The 18,770-nt window shown below is 41.7% G+C and overlaps 3 protein-coding genes across 4 annotated transcripts in view; all 3 read left to right on the forward strand.

Annotated features, from left to right (window-relative positions):
* The first annotated feature begins 4,938 nt into the window (after positions 1 to 4,938).
* On the forward strand, positions 4,939 to 9,306 carry LOC116221121 (UDP-glucuronosyltransferase 2B13-like). Its single transcript, XM_031570830.2, has 2 exons — positions 4,939 to 5,050; positions 6,678 to 9,306. The coding sequence occupies exon 2, from the start codon at positions 6,684 to 6,686 to the stop codon at positions 8,283 to 8,285; it is 1,602 nt and encodes a 533-aa protein (XP_031426690.1). The 5' UTR covers positions 4,939 to 5,050; positions 6,678 to 6,683; the 3' UTR covers positions 8,286 to 9,306.
* A 3,567-nt stretch (positions 9,307 to 12,873) lies between these two features.
* LOC105892619 (centriolin-like) lies at positions 12,874 to 18,044 on the forward strand. Of its 2 annotated transcripts, XM_031570006.2 has the most exons (10): positions 12,874 to 13,015; positions 13,933 to 14,105; positions 14,195 to 14,254; positions 14,345 to 14,472; positions 15,029 to 15,159; positions 15,524 to 15,665; positions 15,909 to 16,095; positions 16,409 to 16,602; positions 17,097 to 17,135; positions 17,584 to 18,044. In XM_031570006.2, the coding sequence occupies exons 2-10, from the start codon at positions 13,946 to 13,948 to the stop codon at positions 17,755 to 17,757; spliced, it is 1,215 nt and encodes a 404-aa protein (XP_031425866.1). In that variant the 5' UTR covers positions 12,874 to 13,015; positions 13,933 to 13,945; the 3' UTR covers positions 17,758 to 18,044. The 2 variants fall into 2 exon arrangements, with proteins under 2 accessions (XP_031425866.1, XP_042564083.1); XM_042708149.1 differs by lacking the exon at positions 17,097 to 17,135 and having other exon boundaries at positions 12,875 to 13,015; positions 17,584 to 18,043.
* A 72-nt stretch (positions 18,045 to 18,116) lies between these two features.
* The window catches only part of LOC105892620 (centriolin-like), a 23,921-nt gene continuing 23,267 nt past the window's right edge, over positions 18,117 to 18,770 (forward strand). The window contains exon 1 of the mRNA XM_031570831.2: positions 18,117 to 18,137. Within this exon, the coding sequence (XP_031426691.2) occupies positions 18,117 to 18,137 (21 nt within the window). The remainder of the gene's footprint in view (positions 18,138 to 18,770) is intronic.

Genomic DNA, 18,770 nt, shown 5'->3' on the forward strand with positions numbered 1-18,770 from the left:
AGCCTTTCACTATAAAAAGCTAGGGGTTCGGGTGTCTATAAAGAACCAGAACATTTTAATTTCTCTGCTTTGACCCCTGTGCAAAGGTGTTAGTAGCTTAGCAGTCAAAAGTGTATAGCATCAGTCACAGTATTACATCTTACACCATCCCACAGATAGCCATTTAATAATTAGCATCATTCACAGTATTACGTCTTACACCATTTCACTGTTAAGGCATTTAATCATTATCACTCATAAGCTAACCACACATATTTTTGACTTACCTGGACTGTTCAGAAGAGTTACCTGATGAGCTCCAGCACCCATCACTAATGCACTGGACAGAATGGATATAGCCACAACATGAGATGCACCATGATGTATTTAACTGGAGAATTAAAGTATGATAAATGGTGGTAATTTTAATTGTTTACCAGCACTTGAAATCACCAAAAGTGTGACGTGTCTAAATGTATGTTTTAGATGGCGGATGGCGGACCTGGTTCAAGTTTGTTGCTTGTTAAATATACAAAGATCTGGAATATCTAAAGACTAGATAAAGGTAAATTAGGTCAATTTCATATACTCTGACAAACTAAGGTAAGACAGAAGGAGAAAGTCACAGAAAGAGCAGATAAACAGGAGATCAGAGCTGACCCCTAACTAAAATTCTAATAAAGCTCTTAAAATATTAAATTTGCCCTGCCACAAGACATATGCTCTCAAAATAATCCTCTCTACCTTTCCAGTAGAGCTCTGTATGAGTGTGTGTGTTTGTGTGCATAGCCACTGCTGATATTGCCAGAGTGGCCATACTATTTGCCATTTAACAGCTCTATGTAGTCTAAGAGTGTGAGTCATACTCATATTTTACTATACACTTTTACAAACACTAGATTATAATAAAATCAAGAATAATAAAACAGAAAGGAGATTTAAAGATGTAAATGGCGAGGGGTCACCTAATCCTTAATGACATTTCACAGCAACAGAAAGAACAGAATCACCCTTAACTGTAGCACCGGACAGATAGTGAAACATTCCTGGTATGATAACCGTTTCATCTGAAGAGCCAGACTGGACACAAAGGGCCCGCTCATGGTGCGGAACCTTCAACAGTAATGGAACTGTTGCATATTCACTGCCAGTGCCGCTGCTAGCCATTTTGGTGCCCTAAGCATAACTCCTTTATGATGCCCCCCCCCCCCCGAGAAAAAAAATGTCTTCCAGGTGTGCGCGCACGCCAACAGCTGACCAACAATAATGGAAATCGCAACGTTTCATTAGCCATACCATAAACCTATTCATTTCAGTGTAATTTTGGCAAACCACTACTGTACTTGCTTGGGTGTATTGTTCATAGTAATAGTCATGACAATTATTACAAGTTTCTCTCAAATTTCATGTTGTTTTCTTGAAATAGCATTAGACCAAGGCTGCCCAATTTGGGGCCCACGCTCGATTTTTTTTGGCCCGCGCTCCGATCAGAATCAGAGTCAGAACATCATTCGTAGCATTTTAACCCATTTCGAACAGGGCCTCAACGTCCTATGTAACTCAGACTGGTTGCAGTTCACTGCCTGGCCACAGTTTTAACATTGTTTTAGATGGGTCAAGGGGCGCTATTTACCTCTTGTCAGATCCATAACTTTGCAGCTAAGGAAACTTTTAATAACAAACGATTTAAATGGAAGATTTCTGTTTGCATGAAATGATAGCTAGTTATCTAGCTAATGTTATAGTCTCCTCGATTTAACTTCTACAATTAAAATTGGTGCCTGTGACACTTCGTATGAACGAGTTCATATTCATGAGTTCATATTCACACATATTAACACCAGTTCATTATGTGTAAAGAATGCTGATATGAAATATGAAAACAACCAGTAGTCAATGTGCAAGTTTCCAATTTAATCGTGATTTAAGATACTCTATTTGAGTTGGGGAAGTCTGTCCTTCAGTCGAGGCATGATGATCTCTCTCTACAAGTTTCACCTGTTCGTGTTGGCGTAACAAATGCTTGTGGAGTCAAGTGCAGTTGAGAGGCTCTTGTCTCCAGGGCACAGATTACACTTAACTGTTATATTTTTCTCTTTTCACGGATACAAATAAAAAGGCTGTGATTGGAATACGGGACTGGAGCTGTCCCTGACGGGACAAATCAAAATCACCCATAATATTTCGGGATGTCCCGGACAATTCGGGACGGTTGGCAACCCTACTTGCACCTAAGTTATACCATATTTGAGTGTGCTAACATTAGCAATAACGTCAGCTAGTTCGAGGTTTATGCATAGGCTAACCATTAAATTAGCAGCACATTTCCCGTATTTAACAATAATTACACATGGACTTACCTGGAAGTGATGCACGGGCATCATCTCGCAGTTTCTTTCTCTTTCTTTTGTCTGCCCCTGACTCCTGTTGTCTTTTTGAGGCCATTTTCGAAAAGTTGACCTAGCCTACTGTCAAAGTTCGTCAGACCACTGAGATAGGAAAGGGCACCATGTCTATGGCACCCACAGCTTGGGAAGTTGAGTGTGTATTTTTTTTTGGGGGGGGGGGGGGGCACCAGCGTAACTTTTTTTGAGCAATTAAATATATCTCTTGTTCAGCCTGTTTTGTGATATACATGCCTAAACGGTGCCTAATATTTCTATATGAAATAATATCGGCATTATAATTATTATAACTATGATGATTTTTCAGTTGCCTATTTTTTGGTGCCCCCACAGGAGTTGGTGCCCTACGCACAGCGCGTAGTGCGCGTTATGGGAGCGGCGGCACTGTTCACTGGAGTTGTTACTAAAAGTTAATCTTTTGCTAGTGCTGTACAGTACATGCTAGTACAAGTAGGTGCACCATCTGCAGCATACTTGTATCGGCTCCTGTTATTATTACTACCAGAGGCCAGTGGTGGACAGTAACGAAGTAGATGTAATTCGTTCCTGTACTTAAGTAACATATAGATGTATCTGTACTTTACTCAAGTATTTCTATTTGGTGAGACTTTATACTTTGACTCCGCTACATTTCAAAGTGAAAATTCGTACTTTTTACTCCGTTACATTTAGTAAAACCTCTCGTTCATTTTTACCAAAGCCAATCAAATAATGAGAGGTCAAAGCGAGTGCACAATCACACCAACCAGGGCTCAGTGCGCGGTTTTCTCTGAAGTCCTTTCGGTTCCGTCAGTTTCGTTCTTTCGTTGAGCGCGAGCTACGTTGAATTTGTTACAACGCTGCTGCAGCATTTGGAGGATGTTTTATGCTCATGCTTACTTAACGCTACATAAATGATGGAAGAAACGGCTGACACTTACTTGCCTGAACACCCTTGGCCTTATTTGGGCGAACTTTTTGAATTGGAAAAAAGGACTAATTTTATTTTAAGTGTCTTCTCTGCCTGCCTAAGCACAATACAATATCCTCTTTCAAGAATTCGCCCTCCAATTTAAAGAAACACGTTGAGGTAAGTGATTTTTATTCTGGTAGGTTTAATGACTAGCAACCGAATTATTTTAAATTTAACCGACATTGTCTGCATTGTGTGTTCGGCTAAATTAGTTAACTGGCAGCTATACGCTAGCATAGCTTGTATCACACTGCTCAAAGGGGATGGAATATCCGATTCAATACAATAAATGGGATTGCTATTTAGTAGGCTACCGTTTCACTGCAGCTCGTAGAATATGTACCTGCATACTGAAATGGTAAATATTGAAATTGGTATGGGGGCACACTTTTGAGTGTTTGTGATTCTTCTAGCCAGGATGTTTGCGCACCCACTTAGCTAAGCAAGCTATCCTAGTGTTATAGCCACTAGAGGCTATACCACTGATGTCCACACAAGTGAAGTTGAATGCATTTTGACTTGTTAAATAAATGCATGGTATGGCACCTAAGGAGTTGGCTGTTGGAATTTGCTACTGAAATAAATCACTTAAGTTCACCTTCTAAAGACCAGCTTTGATTAAAAAAATATATATCAACATACTGTGTAGCCTAGATCTAGGACATGCCAAAATGTGTATTTAATTTATTAATGAGAGTATTAGTAGCCTAGCCTATGTGGACATGTTGTTAATGGTTGGATTTTTTTTTTTCATAGAAAGCATGCAAGTCACGTGGATAGGTATGACGTTTTGACAGCCCCACGCAAAAGAAAAGCAAAGAACGAAGACGCTCCTTCAACTTTCAGGCAGTTAAAGTTAGGTGAAACAAAGATAGTTTCTCAAAGAAATGTTGATCATGCCGTTTTGAATTCTGTAATCCAGAGTCTCCAGCTCTTTAGTGTGGTGGAGCAGCCATCATGTCAAGATCTCTTGCAAGATCTTCAGCCCAATGCCTCTCTGATGTCAAGGACCACCTTGTGACATAAGATAGATGAGGATGCAATTGAGATGAAGAGGAACATCAAAGAAGCTATGTCCACAGTCGATTTCATTGCTACGACAACAGATTGTTGGAGTGCAAGGCGAAGGGGTTTTCTTGGAGTTACTGCCCACTGGGTTGATCCCAATAGCGCCACAATTAAATGTGCAACTAAGTTACAAATAAATGTAAAATGAAATAATTGTTCTCTAGTGCTGTTATTTCATAACCACTTGGTCTTACCTAATGACAATAGATAGCTTTCAATGTTTTGTGCTTTTACTCTTTTTAATAGACAAATGTAACACACTATTTAAAGAGTGGCATTAGTATTTTTACCTTATATCAGTTGATTGAGCCGGAGCTTTGATGTGAAAATGATTAAAGGCCATTAGAACCATAATTCATCAAAGTACTTTTACTTTTAATACTTAAGTATATATGAAGGCAAATACTTTTATACTTCTACTTAAGTAGAAATTCAAAGTGCATACTTCCACTTTTACTGGAGTAATATTTTACACCAGGTATCTATACTTTTACTTAAGTACGTAGTTAGTGTACTTCGTCCACCACTGCCAGAGGCATATAAACCACAGGTACAAGGTCATGGGTAGAGCAGTTGGGAGTTTCTTTACTTCCAGATTACCTGCAGATTTTGGACGGGTAAATTCCTGGCTGCCCATAGAGTGCACGTAAGTGGAGGTCTTTTTTCTCAATTTTTTTTTCATGTATCACGTCTTTAGTGCACACTAGACTAGGGACTTATGTGAGCCCAAAAAACTATATTAAAGTGCCCTTTTCCTATGTGGAGTAAAACAATTACTAAGGGTACAATAGTATGAAAAGAAAAGCTGTTCCATTTTCCCCTCTTAAGCGTTCCTCTGCTGTCAGATCAGTACAATGTCAAGACTCAAGGTCACCGTGAGTGTTATTGATATCAGTAATATATATTAGCCATGTACCCAAATTTAGTATGATCAATATTGTTACTGATCTTGTTTCAATTTAATAACTTTCTGCTGTATTTGTGTTTTGGTCTTGATTGGATCATCAGCATTTGATCACTGTTGTGATTTGTTTCTAGTTAATTATTTATTTTCCTTTTTGTTTTTCATTTTACTATTAAGTTCTATCCTTATTTGACATACATTAAAACCATTTTTGTTTTCAGAGGTTATAACTGAACACCTTCTTTGATTAAGTTTTCTGGTGCATTATAATCTGTTTTATTTCCTAGTTTTGATTATTATGACTTAACCTATTCAAATACCATTTCCATAATTCTGACAGCCATTATATGTACAAAATAATACATATATAATTTTCTGTCTTAAGTGCACGTTTAAAGGTTTCCACCGTTTCAGTCAGTCTTGGGTATTCTGGCAGAATATTCCAAAGGCTGGGAGCATAGAAGCTGCCTCTCCATGTCTCTTTGTCCTGGCTTTTGGAACTGTTAGGGGTTCAGTGCCAGAAGACCTCAGGGATCTACTGGGTGTGTACCTTAGAGCATGTCTGACATATATCCAGGTGCATGACTATGGAGTGATTTATAGACTAGTAAAATAATCTTGAAATCTATTCTTAAACTAACAGGTAACCAGTGCAGTGGTTTTAAGACTGGTGTGATGAGCGTGACGACCTCCGTCTTGTTTTAGTGAGGACTCGTACTGCTTCATTCTGTCTTCTTCTCTTAGATATTAGTAGTTTGACTCTTGTAATCTAGTGATGCTTAATCAATAACTAAGGTGTGTGAGGGCACATTTTGTTCAGAAACTGACCTTGTTTTGGAAAAGATGTTTAAGGGGAGCGGGGGGGGGGGGGGGGGGGGGCACAAAAGGGAGTTAAAACACTAGTTACAACTGTGACCGTGGCTGTGTGAAGTGTAAGACTGCCTGAGCTACGTGAACTGAGTGGAAATCCCCTATCAGTCACACACCGGCCTTGAGAACTTATTAAACAGTTGTCACCATGTGATCTAATGATGTCTATAAAAAAAAAACTCCATTAGCCTGTACCTGTGTGATGATGATGTCATTTGCCCCAACCTGCAGTGCAACCTAACCACTCTCACAACTCTGGGCTACCCCAGGCCATACACTGAGAACACACTGAGAGAGCTACTCACTCTCTAGACAGATGTGATTATAACACAGGCAATTGAAAAATGCAATGCCTTTGACAAAAAAGACAGTGTTTTCCTTTGAATATATTTATTATAAAATGTGCTCATTTATATAATTTAATGAATGCAATACCTGTATTTTATAACTTACTATTCTTTCTTTTGTGTTCCATACCATCCTTCTCTTTTCACTGTAGGACAGAATGGCACCCTGGCTTCTTCCTGTTCTCCTATCACCTGTCTACTTCCTGAGTCTCCTTGTGATTTCCTGTCCTGCCTGCCATGGAGGGAAGATACTGTTGGTCCCAATAGAAGGGAGCCACTGGGTGAACATGGAGATCCTCATCGGAGCTCTACACAACCAGGGACACTCCATCACAATGGTACGGTCCACCAAGAGCTGGTACATCAAAGCGGACTCTCCCTACTACGACTCAGTCACGGTGTCTGTCGACAAGGGGTTCAATGAGGAATTTGTCAAACCGTTCCTTGTGCAAATTATGGAAATTGAGAGGGGAAGTAGGTCCTTCATTGATTTTATTCATTTCCAGTTACTGTTTAGCTTGGCCCTATACAGACTCCATGACATCTCCTGTCACATGGCAGCCTCGATGTTTGAGGACAGAGCGCTAATGCGGCACCTGAATGAGAGTCAGTTTGACCTGGTTCTCACGGACCCCTCATCTGCCGAGGGCATCCTCCTGGCTCACTACCTGAAGCTGCCCTTAGTCCACAATGCGCGGTGGTTGACCTCCACTGAAGGCCACTTTTCTCTCGCACCTTCACCAGTATCATACATACCAGTCACAGGATCAGGCCTGTCTGACAAAATGACCTTCTTACAAAGGGTGAAAAATATGCTTTTCTACCTCCTTATGCAGTTTCAGTTGAGGTTCTTGATCCATGCACAATACCAGGCAATCTGTGATAAGTACTTTGAACATGAAGTAGACTATAGTCAGATTGTGAAAGCAGCTGATCTCTGGCTGATGAGGGTCGACTTTGTGTTTGAGTTCCCACGTCCCACTATGCCTAACATTGTTTACATTGGTGGGTTCCAGTGTAAGCCAGCAAAGCCCCTTCCTCAAGACCTGGAGGACTTTGTACAGAGCTCTGGAGACCATGGGGTCATCCTCATGTCTTTGGGGACGTTAGTGAGTGCCATTTCAGGCGACATTGCAAAGGACATAGCAGCAGCTTTTGCTGAGTTGCCTCAGAAAGTCATTTGGCGGCATGTTGGGGAAAGACCCTCCACCCTGGGCAACAATACCCTCTTAGTAAAGTGGATGCCCCAAAATGACCTACTAGGACACCCTAAAATCAGAGCCTTTGTAGCCCATGGTGGAACTAATGGACTTCAAGAGGCCATCTATCATGGTGTTCCAGTTGTGGGAATTCCTGTGTTTTTTGACCAGTATGACAATCTGTTTCGACTGAAGGAGAGAGGAGGAGCGAAGGTTTTCTCCATTGCCGCCATCAATAAAAACACCTTCCTCCAGGGCTTACAGGAAGTGCTCCATGAGCCGTCCTACAGGGAGAACATGCAGAGGCTCTCCAGGCTGCACAGGGACCAGCCAATGAAGCCCCTGGACCGAGCCCTCTTCTGGATTGAGTTTGTAATGAGACACAAAGGTGCTGCTCACCTGCGCACAGAATCCTACAAGATGCCCTGGTACGCCTACCACTCAGTGGATGTAGTACTGTTCTTACTTGTTGTAACACTCAGCTTCATGTACATTGTGGTTTATGGCATCAAAGTCTTTTGCTGCAGGGTTTGTTTGAGAAGAAAAATAAAACATGAGTAACCTCATGCTAATGCATTGTTATATGTTAAAGATCTTTAACATTTTTAGAGTCTTATCCTAGTACTCCTACCCTCAATAGATGTCCTGTACTCCCCTCAGTAGATGTGGTACTCAGTAGATGTCCTGTACTCTTACCCCTCAGTAGATGTCCTGTACTCCCCTCAGTAGATGTGGTACTCAGTAGATGTCCTGTACTCCTACCCCTCAGTAGATGTCCTGTACTCCCCTCAGTAGATGTGGTACTCAGTAGATGTCCTGTACTCTTACCCCTCAGTAGATGTCCTGTACTCCCCTCAATAGATGTCCTGGTACTCCCCTGTGATGGAAATCTGATAATAACCAGTCTCATCAGTCTTATAATAAGAGATAAGTATAAAGTGTATTAGTCTTCTGCAGAAGGATCAGAAACACACAGAGTGAACAGCAAGCAGTCTGTGAGAATCGGTTGAAATCTCTTACAGGTAGTGTCTCCAGAGATAAGAAGAACAGGGAGTATCACTGTTCCAGCACACAATATTCTCAAGGACAGAAAAAACAATCACCCCAGTTCTCCTCAACTTCACATGATGTGCTTTACACAATAACACTCGCAATTTGCATATTTTCTAATACACCCCTCAGTAGATGTCCTGTACTCCTACCCAATAGTAGATGTAGTTGTGGTTTTGGTTGCTGCTTTGTCCTTTGCCCTGCTGATTATGTTTTCTTCTTGCAAATATTTTCTAGGGCTATGCTATAAAAGAAAAATGAAGAGAGACTAACATAGTATGACTGTAGATGTGGTCAGGATCTTACCTGTAATCATTTTCATTTCAAAGCTGATTTTACATTTGAATTTAGATTTCTCTGCCCAGTGTCTGACTTTAGAGGAAAGTTAAAGATGAAATTTGAGAGCTTGAAATAACAAAGGATCTTGCCTGATCTAGTGATGTCAGTGTTACATTTAGCTATGTGTGATCTTTAAAGCATTATTAAACATTGGTCATGAATTGGTGAGAGCAATAAAAAAATAGCCCATTAATACTGTGTTGGTGTCTTATCCTGTGTTGGTGTCTTAACCTGTGTGGGTGTCTTATCCTTAGCTTGAACAATGACAACGCTTCTGGAGAGATGCTAATTCTCATGTTAGCTTTATACATTTTCTGAAAGTGCTTCCAAAGTAAGCTTGCAAATATGTTTTAAACTTTCTCATGGGTCTGAAATGTGCGTATATAAATTATATATCAAGATGTTTGATTTTAACTTTAGTTATACACAGGAAGAGTTAAATTCCTTTACTATACTATTGGTTAGGGACTTCCCACAGCCCCCAAACCTCTTACCGCCATATGCAAGTACTTAGCCTAGCCTAAGTATTATAACAACAGGGTGCACTAAAACCATCAGAATCAGAATCAGAATCAGAATTCTTTTAATGGCCAAGTGTATTTACATATACAGGAAATTATCTTGGTGGTTGGTGCAAAGGACATAAAACACATAACATAACAACAAAATAGCAAAAACAAGAATAAAAGACAAATGTTTTACAAGATAGAATATTAAATAATAATAAATAATTGTGAATTGGAATTGGCAAACCCAGAGTCGGTGTGATGCAGGGGGCTTGTTTGTGAGCACCACTGCCGTAGGGAAAAAATTGTTCAGGTGGCGCGAGGTTTTGGTCTTTATAGCCCGGAACCTTCTGCCAGATGGGAGTCTCTGAAATAGGCGGTGACCGGGATGGGAAGGTTCAGCGATGATCTTGCATGCTCTCTTGCAGGTCTAGGAGAGACGGCAGGTCGCAGCCGATGACCTTCTCGGCTGACCGAATGATCCGCTGCAGTCTGCCTTTGTCCTTTGCAGTAGAGGAAGCAAACCAGATGATAATTGATGAGGTGAGGATTGACTCAATGATGGCTGTGTAGAGCTCGACGATCACTTTCTCCGGCATGTTGAATTTTTTTAGCTGCAGAAGGAAGAACATCCTTTGCTGGGCCTTCTTGATTGTGGAGGTGATGTTCTCCGCCCACCTAAGGTCCTGTGCCATAATTGTTCCCAGGAATCTGAAAGACTCCACAGTGTTAACTGGGGAGTCACACATGATGAGGGGGATGGTTGGGGGTGGGCTCCTCCTGAAGTCTGCTACCATCTCTACTGTTTTACAGGCGTTCAGCTGGTCTTCATTACCACAGAGGTCAGGGCGACTGGTCTATAGTCATTAAGGCCTGTGATCCTCTGCTTTTTGGGAACGGGGATGATGGTGGAGGTTTTAAAGCAGGCAGGGACTGCACAGTACCTTAGTGTGGAGACAGCTGGTCCGCACAGTACCTTAGTGTGGAGGGAGAGACAGCATCTGGTCCAGCTGCTTTGCGGGGGTTCTGTCTTTTTAGGAGCTTGTTGACATCCCTCTCCTGAATGGAGAGAGGTGTGATGGGGGGGAGAGGGCTGTCTGGAATAATTCTGTGGGAGAGGGTGGTGTCTTTGTCCAGGCTGGGAAGAGTAGATGTCAAACTGTTACTTACATAAAATACTTAACAACAACATCAACAACAACAAAGATGCCCTAGTGAAGATTTCACTAGTCAAGTGGGGACCTTCCTTCATCAGTGTTTTGTTGAATTAGGCGCACAACACCTCCAGAAGTCTCAACAGTGGTGTCTGGCATACCAGACCCACCCCCCTCCATACTCACGATAGGACACATGTCAGCATTAAGGACAGCAACCGAAAAGAGTTCACATGCATATCTCAGTGTCTTTATGCTGTTGCTTTATAGTGACCTGACTAGGTATAATGTGCTGTCTTTAGTGAAGGTTTGCTGTAATCTACTGTATTAAGTATTTTCCTCACCTGCTTCTTCCAGGTCTTGCACTATCTGCATGTCTTCTCTTTCTTTATGCTGCTCTTGCCCTCTTTGCACTCCCTCTATCTCCATTCTCCTCTCTCTCTCTTTGCACAAATACACATCATTTTTTAATGAACTACACATAGCGTTTCTGGCCAGAACTACTTTTTTTATTTTGTCACCAGTTCCATCTTGCTCTCGCTCCTTTTCTCCTTCTCTATTCTCGTCTATTTCTATATCTCGTTTTATTTCTAACTCTACAAATTAAACAAAATAAGTTCACTAAATCGGTTAGGTGTGAATTTTCTGCCTGGCGCACTGGCATATGTTTTTCCATCAAGCAGAAAGTAACTGCACTTTACTGAGTGTCTGAGAATTACTCTGCATTGTAGTGTGAAGACATTAGGGTGGGACTGCATAGTGCTACTGGCAACATTAAAATAGAAATCTCAATTGGACTATTTATCACAGCGTAGAGGAAGCTAAAAATGACATTTACCAAAACATTGTTGCACTCTCGACTGGAGTTAAACCGTCCAGTCTGTTCCACTGTACTTATGTTGTTCAACAGCAAGCGATTAGCCGGTATATAGTCATCAACTAACCCACAGCCTATATAGGCCAGGCAAATTAACCCATTTTGGAGCCAAAAATAGAATTAATTGTAAAATATTTTTTTTCAGCATAGATCATTTCTATGAGGTGTCCAGAACAACATACTAAAAGTCCTAAGAAATCCTAGTTGAGGAAATATGTTTAATTCTCATCAATCTGAGATGTGTGCTAATAATGCATGGCAAAAATACACCTCAAAAATGTAATTTTTTCCTTTTCTCCTATCAAAAGAAAACTTTACACAATGAAAGTACCCATGAAAAGTAAAACATTTTGTATTACAAGTTTCTTTGAAAATGAATTTTAATATGCAAATGAGCTATACACTAATCGAATATGCCCAAAATACACCCAAATAGGCTTAATTTTTTCCTTTACTCCTACCACAATAAAACGTAACATAGTAAAAGTATACATGAAAAGTAACTTTTTCTGTATTACAAGTTTCTTTTGAAATGAATTTAAATATGCACATGAGCGTCACACTTATTGAATATGTCCTAATTGCATAGGCAGAAACACCATACCAATATTCAATAAGTGTGGAGCTCATGTGCATATTCAAATTAATTTCAAAAGAAATGTTTAATACAAAATGTTTTACTTTTCATGGGTCCTTTCATTGTGTAAAGTTTCATTTTGATAGGAGTAAAGGAATTTTTTTTATTTTTGAGGTGTATTTTTGCCATGCATTATTAGCACACATCTCAGATTGATGAGAATTAAACATATTTCCTCAACTAGGATTTCTTAGGACTTTTAGTATGTTGTTCTGGACACCTCATAGAAATGATCTATGCTGAAAAAAAATATTTTACAATTAGTCTGTCGTAAAACGCTATTTTGCCTGGACTAATAGGCAAGATAGGATATCCAGCAGTCTGAAATCGTAAGTAGCACACTGTCAGATAATATGCAGGAAAACCAAGTGGTGAACACTGGATGGTTTCATTGGCACTTCGGTGTGTTCATTCTAAACAGAACTAAAGGATGTCTGACCTGCTGGCACAGATGAAAGACGTCTTTACCTTTCAAAGTGAGAATTTATTTCAAACATCCTGTGAACAATTACAAAATGAGAAAGCAACAACCTTTTAAAGTACCGCATGTACATCAAAACGTGTTGCTCAGCTACAGCGTATGAGCGGAATGAACACCCCTTCTGAAGTCACATGGTTCAAACATGACCGCGAACAGAATCAGCAGGACTGTGCTCCTTCACTAGACAACAAAAATGTTTCTGGCCGAGACTTAATCTTCAGTTTTTGGTCTAACTTAAGAAACGAATGTAAGTTGGAGTGAAACTCTTTCAAAACGTTGTAGTGTGTCGGAGAGAATTGAAAAGGATAGTATCGTAGCGATATGTTACTGACTTCTCCTTTTGTGTTTAATGGGTTACTATGGAAACCATACATGTTGGTCATGCGTTTCTGAGACATTTTTCTCTCTTACTGTGAGTATAATAAAGTACCCACGGAATAATAAAGGGCACAACATAATGTGTAAAAGATCACAATTGCTGGAATGTCATTTTGAATGTTAGTATTAGTTAAAGGTCTAAAGTTTGACGTTAACTGTCGCTAGCAACCTATGATGATGAGCTACCGTTTGCGGAGCACATATGCTACACGAATTAGCCATAGCTCGATAACAAAAACAAATTCTTAACTTGGACTAACTAATAACAACATGTTTCTAACAGTAGCAACCAGTGTAACGATTGACGACACCTTGATTGTCAATTAGCACGGCTAGAAAACTGTCTGCATAGTCAAACGGTCTGTATAGTCAATACATTTCCTTGCTTGCTACTCAGTTGTTCCTGTTAGCTAATTCCTAAAGCCAATTAGCCAAACCATTGCTATCTACGTTGTTGTTAATGTTACTCATTACTTAACTAGGTCTTCCAGCGCAAAAGGTAGTAACAGGGAAATCAGGATTCAAGCTGAATGTGGTGTAAAAAATGTGCCCCACTTTGATTTGACTAATGTTATAGATACGCAACTTGTATGTATGCGGGATACGTTGTGTCCGCCACTAATTTAAATGGACTGAACCACCACGAAGGAGTTGTTCACATGTCGATTTTAATGAAACCTTATACCCATACCCATTTGGACCAGTTGAAGCAGAGGTTTCAATAGAGAAGGACGCACATTAGAGAAAGTTATTTCCATATTTTGTCTTCTTCTTTGGGGTGGCAAGGTGAAAATGCAACATGAAACCATCAAAGCTACCTGTGAAGCTGTCATCTCGAAGAGGAGGGAGCCTTCCCCCCGCTCACATACTGGGGTCCCCCAGTCTGCCGAACCTGACAGGAGAGAGAGAGCACCCTCTCCTCAATGCAACACTCAGCGATGATGGAAATCACTCTCAAGGTCTCTATAGAATCTCTGCATGCCAGATTTAAAAATTGTTATAGTATTATATTTTATGGTTTGTACTGATGTCTGGTGTTTGTATGTAGATGAAGGGAAGGTACATGGTGTACGCTACATCACTGAGGATCTCAGAAATTACTGTCAAGGTCTCTATAGAATCACTGCATGCCAGGTTTTATATATTGTTATAGTATTATATTTTATGGTTTGTACTGACGTCTGGTGTTTGTATGTAGATGAAGGGAAGGTACATGGTGTACGCTACATCACTGAGGACCTGATAAAGAGGGTAACTAAACAAGATGACCTCCCCTCTGTCCAGACCCTCAACCTTTGTGGGACCAAACATGACAAAAAGATTAAGGTGAGATCCCTGGAATTATGACTATTGTGCTTAACCCAATATGGGTGCTTCTCATATTGCATTTGTGTGTGTGAACATGTCTGTGTGTATGGGTGTTACGACCCCCTGTGCCCCTGCACACCCTGCCTGCAGTCCCTAGACTGGCCATATGGAGGCAGCAGGCTGTGGACCTACAACCAGCATGATGAGCAGTGATTATCCACACCTGGTTGTAGATGTGGATATAAAAGCACTGCTACGTCTGATGGAGGGCCCTTCTCAGCTTCCGCTACTCTCACACACACTTTTGACAAACGCTTCTACTCACGTACATACCCACTTCACGCATCCACGCATCTTTGGAAACCCCTAGACTTTCTCCTTTGCATCAACCTTTTGTAGTAAATAAATAGTCTTTTATTACAATCCGCCACGTTGTCTGTCTCTACCGTTTCATGTTGCGACCCCACGAGCCGGTCGTAACAATGGGCATGTTTGCATTTGTGTGTGTGAACATGTCTGTGTGGGGGCATGCTTGCATGTGTATGTGTTTACGTGTGTGTTTTTTCTCTTGCAGTGGATTGAGAATCTGGAGAGGTGTGAGAAACTGCAGCTGCTTAATCTTAGTCACAACATCATCCAGAAGATGGAGAAACTGGACAGGCTGAATAGACTTAGGGAGCTGGACCTGTCCCACAACAGAATACGGTATGCCCCTCTCCAAACCAGAATACGGTAGAGCTCATTCATCTTTGTCCCAGAACAGAATACGGTACATCTCACTGTCCCACAACAGAATACGGTAGAGCTCATTCACCCCTGTCCCAGAACAGAATACGGTAGAGCTCACTGTCCAAGAACAGAATACAGTACAGCTCACTGTTCCACAACAGAATACGGTAGAGCTCACTGTTCCACAACAGAATACGGTAGAGCTCACTGTTCCACAACAGAATACGGTACAGAGACTGATTCCTAGGGAGTGCACATACTAATAGAATATATCCCATACCTGTGGTGTAAGTGGAGCTAATGTCTGGCAAAATGACCAACTGTATTTTTTCTACTGCAGTAAGCTGGAGGGCCTTCAGCACATGGGGAGTCTCCAGCTGCTCAATCTGTCCTATAACCTGATCGAGAGTGTCCCCTTGTGGCTGTCCAAGAGACTGCGCTCCCTCACAACACTCAATCTGCAGGACAACAGCATCTCCTCGGTGAGCTGCCTTTGTTTGGTACACACCTCCTGTAGTATTAAATGGATGTGGACTATGCTACTTGAATATGTTGAGTATGCATATGCATCAGGGCCTGTGTGTGTGTGCGTGTGTGTGTGTGTGTGTGTGTGTGTGTGTCTGTGTGTGTGTGGTACGAAGTGTATTAGGTTTGTGTGCGTTTGTATGTGTTTGTGCTTGGCTGATCTGTGTATGTGTTTGTGTGTATGTTTGTGTGTGTTTAAGCTGCATGAGTTGTGTAGGCTAAAGTCCCTGGTGAGTCTAACCCAGCTGAGGGTGTGTGGGAACCCTTTGAGCCAGCGGCCTCACCACCGCCCTCTCCTCATCTACCACCTGAGGGCGCTACAGCTGCTGGACACACAGTCTGTGAGCCAGCAGGAGAGAGAAGAGGCTCACCAGCGCTTCCATATGGGTGTGCAGATGAACACGAACACACACACACACACACACACACACACACACACACAGTCTGTGAGCCAGCAGGAGAGAGAGGAGGCTCACCAGCGCTTCCTTATGGGTGTACAGATGAACACATACACACACACACACACACACACACACACACAGCCTGTGAGCCAGCAGGAGAGAGAGGAGGTGCACTCCCTTACACATAAATATACTGACACACACTAATAACCACATTAAGACACACGCACAAAGACACACTCACGCACAGATACACACACATTAAAAGCCTGTGTTTGTGGGTGTGTGTTTGTGTGTAGAAGAGGTAGCACGTCTGGAGCAGGAGCTGGAGCAGCGGATTGAGGAGGTGGAGAAGATGCAGAGGGAGCGTGAGGCTGCAGTAACACAGCTACACCAGCAGGAGGCGGTGTACCACAGCCTCCAGCAGCACAGCCAGCAACAGCAGCAGCAACATGAAGAGCTTCAAACAGAACTGGACTCCAAGACTGAGCTGGTAGGACAGACATACTCTGTGTGTGTGTGTGTGTGTGTGTGTGTGTGTGTGTGTGTGTGTGTGTGCTGAGAGTAGTATAGTTTCCTGAATTCTCGCATAAACCAGAGACATAAACTCATGACTCAGCTATTATGCCCATGCCCATTTCTCTGTCCTGGAGTAACCTTTCTGATACTAATACTGATCCCAATACCTGATACTTCCTCTCAGGTTAATGTCTGTTTGGGTTTCTGTAATTTCACGCTCACTTGGTTTGTTACTTTGCCTCACCATAGTTGTCATAGTTCCAGGTAATGGTAAAAGTACACTGCCAGTCCTCACTAATGTCCTGTTTTTGTGTCTGAGATTAACTGACATGTCTCAGGAGTTCTTCTCTTTCTGTGGGGGATTTTTGCGCTTTTCAGTCTATATCACTCTTTATTTGTTGTCTTTATTCTTTTCAACTTTTTGGATTTCTCTTTTCTCTTTCCATCTTTCCTCTGCTTCCGTATCAGCCTTCTGCTTTTGGTACTCTGCTGGATTCTGTATGTCAGGTACTCAAACTTCCATAATTCACCTGTGTGATGTACTCAAACTCCCATAATCCTCCTTCGTCTGGGTGTCAGGTATTCAAACTCCTAAAATCACTTGCTTGCGTGCGTGCGTGCGTGCGTGCGTGCGTGCGTGCGTACGTGTGTGCGTGCGTGTGTGTGTGCATGCTTGCCTTCACTCTAATTTGTCTCAGGCACTCTCTATGTTTACCTGTCTTCAGTCTATGTGTTAAAACCCACAAGAGGCCATAGCATGAAACAGTATGGGACGAGAGAGAGGCCATAGCATGAAACAGTATGGGACGAGAGGCCATATCATGAAATAGGCCCTCATAGAACAGCAGGTGTTTGTGTCAGTGACGTGTCAGTAAGTGTTAGTGACTTAGAGACCGCCTGTGCTCAGAGTGCAGTGATGCTGATGCTGAGGCGCTGCTTGTGTCTGTCCCCTCAGCTCAAGCAGAAGACGGTGGAGCTGTCGCGTGGCTGTCAGAAGCACTACGCACTGGAGCAGGAGCTTGCCTTCCTCAAGATAGACGCCAAATTTGAGCCACTGCCGTTTTACTCAGAACAGGTGAGTTTGATCCAGGACAGATACGTTTTACCCTGGCTAGGTGATTTTGACTAATTCTGATAAGGGTCACTGATTTTTTATTCTAATTATGGAAGTCACTGCCTCGTTTTACTGTCTATAGAGATCTTTTTCAATGCATGAGGATAGTTATGTAGTGTTGATGGCCATACCACCTGTGTCTAAAGCTGGTCATTCTTCTGTTTGTTTAGTTGTTTGTATATGTAATGCTCACACTGTAATGTGTATGAACAGTCTGTTGCTTGGTGAACCCTGTCCATTTTCCTCCTGGGCATTAAGGGATAGTGTAGTGTAGTGATGGTGTAGTGATAGTGTGTAGTGATAGTGTGTAGTGATGGTGTGTAGTGATGGTGTAGTGATGGTGTGTAGTGATGGTGTTGTGATGGTGTGTAGTGATGGTGTGTGGTGTAGTGATGGTGTGTAGTGTTGTGATGGTGTGTAGTGTAGTGTGTAGTGATAGTGTGTAGTGATGGTGTGTAGTGATAGAATAGAATAGAATATATTTATTTGTCATTGCACAAGTACAACGAAATTGAGGTAGCAGCTCTCAGACACAAAAACAATAAAAATATAGATAGATATACATATTTACACTATAAAAACACAAGACATATAACACAACAGAGAGACAAATACAGGTCAGTTTTGTGCATTGTTAAGTGCTATGATGGCTCTGGGATAGAAGCTGTTTCTCAGCCTGTCTGTTTTTGCTATGATGGTCCTAAAGCGTCTCCCTGAGGGCAACAGTTCAAATAGGTGGTAACCAGGGTGTGTTGAGTCTCTGAGGATACTGTGGGCTTTTCTGAGGCAGCGTGTTTTATAAATGTCCTCAAGAGGTGGAAGATGGTGTAGTGTGTAGTGTGTAGTGATGGTGTGTAGTGTGTAGTGATGGTGTGTAGTGTGTAGTGTGTAGTGTGTAGTGATGGTGTGTAGTGTGTAGTGATGGTGTGTGGTGTAGTGCTGGTGTAGTGTGTAGTGGTGGTGTAGTGTGTAGTGTAGTGATGGTGTATAGTGTGTAGTGATGGTGTGTGGTGTAGTGGTGGTGTATA

Source organism: Clupea harengus, chromosome 7, assembly GCF_900700415.2.
Source record: "Clupea harengus chromosome 7, Ch_v2.0.2, whole genome shotgun sequence".
In the NCBI taxonomy this organism is placed as follows: Eukaryota; Metazoa; Chordata; class Actinopteri; order Clupeiformes; family Clupeidae; genus Clupea; species Clupea harengus.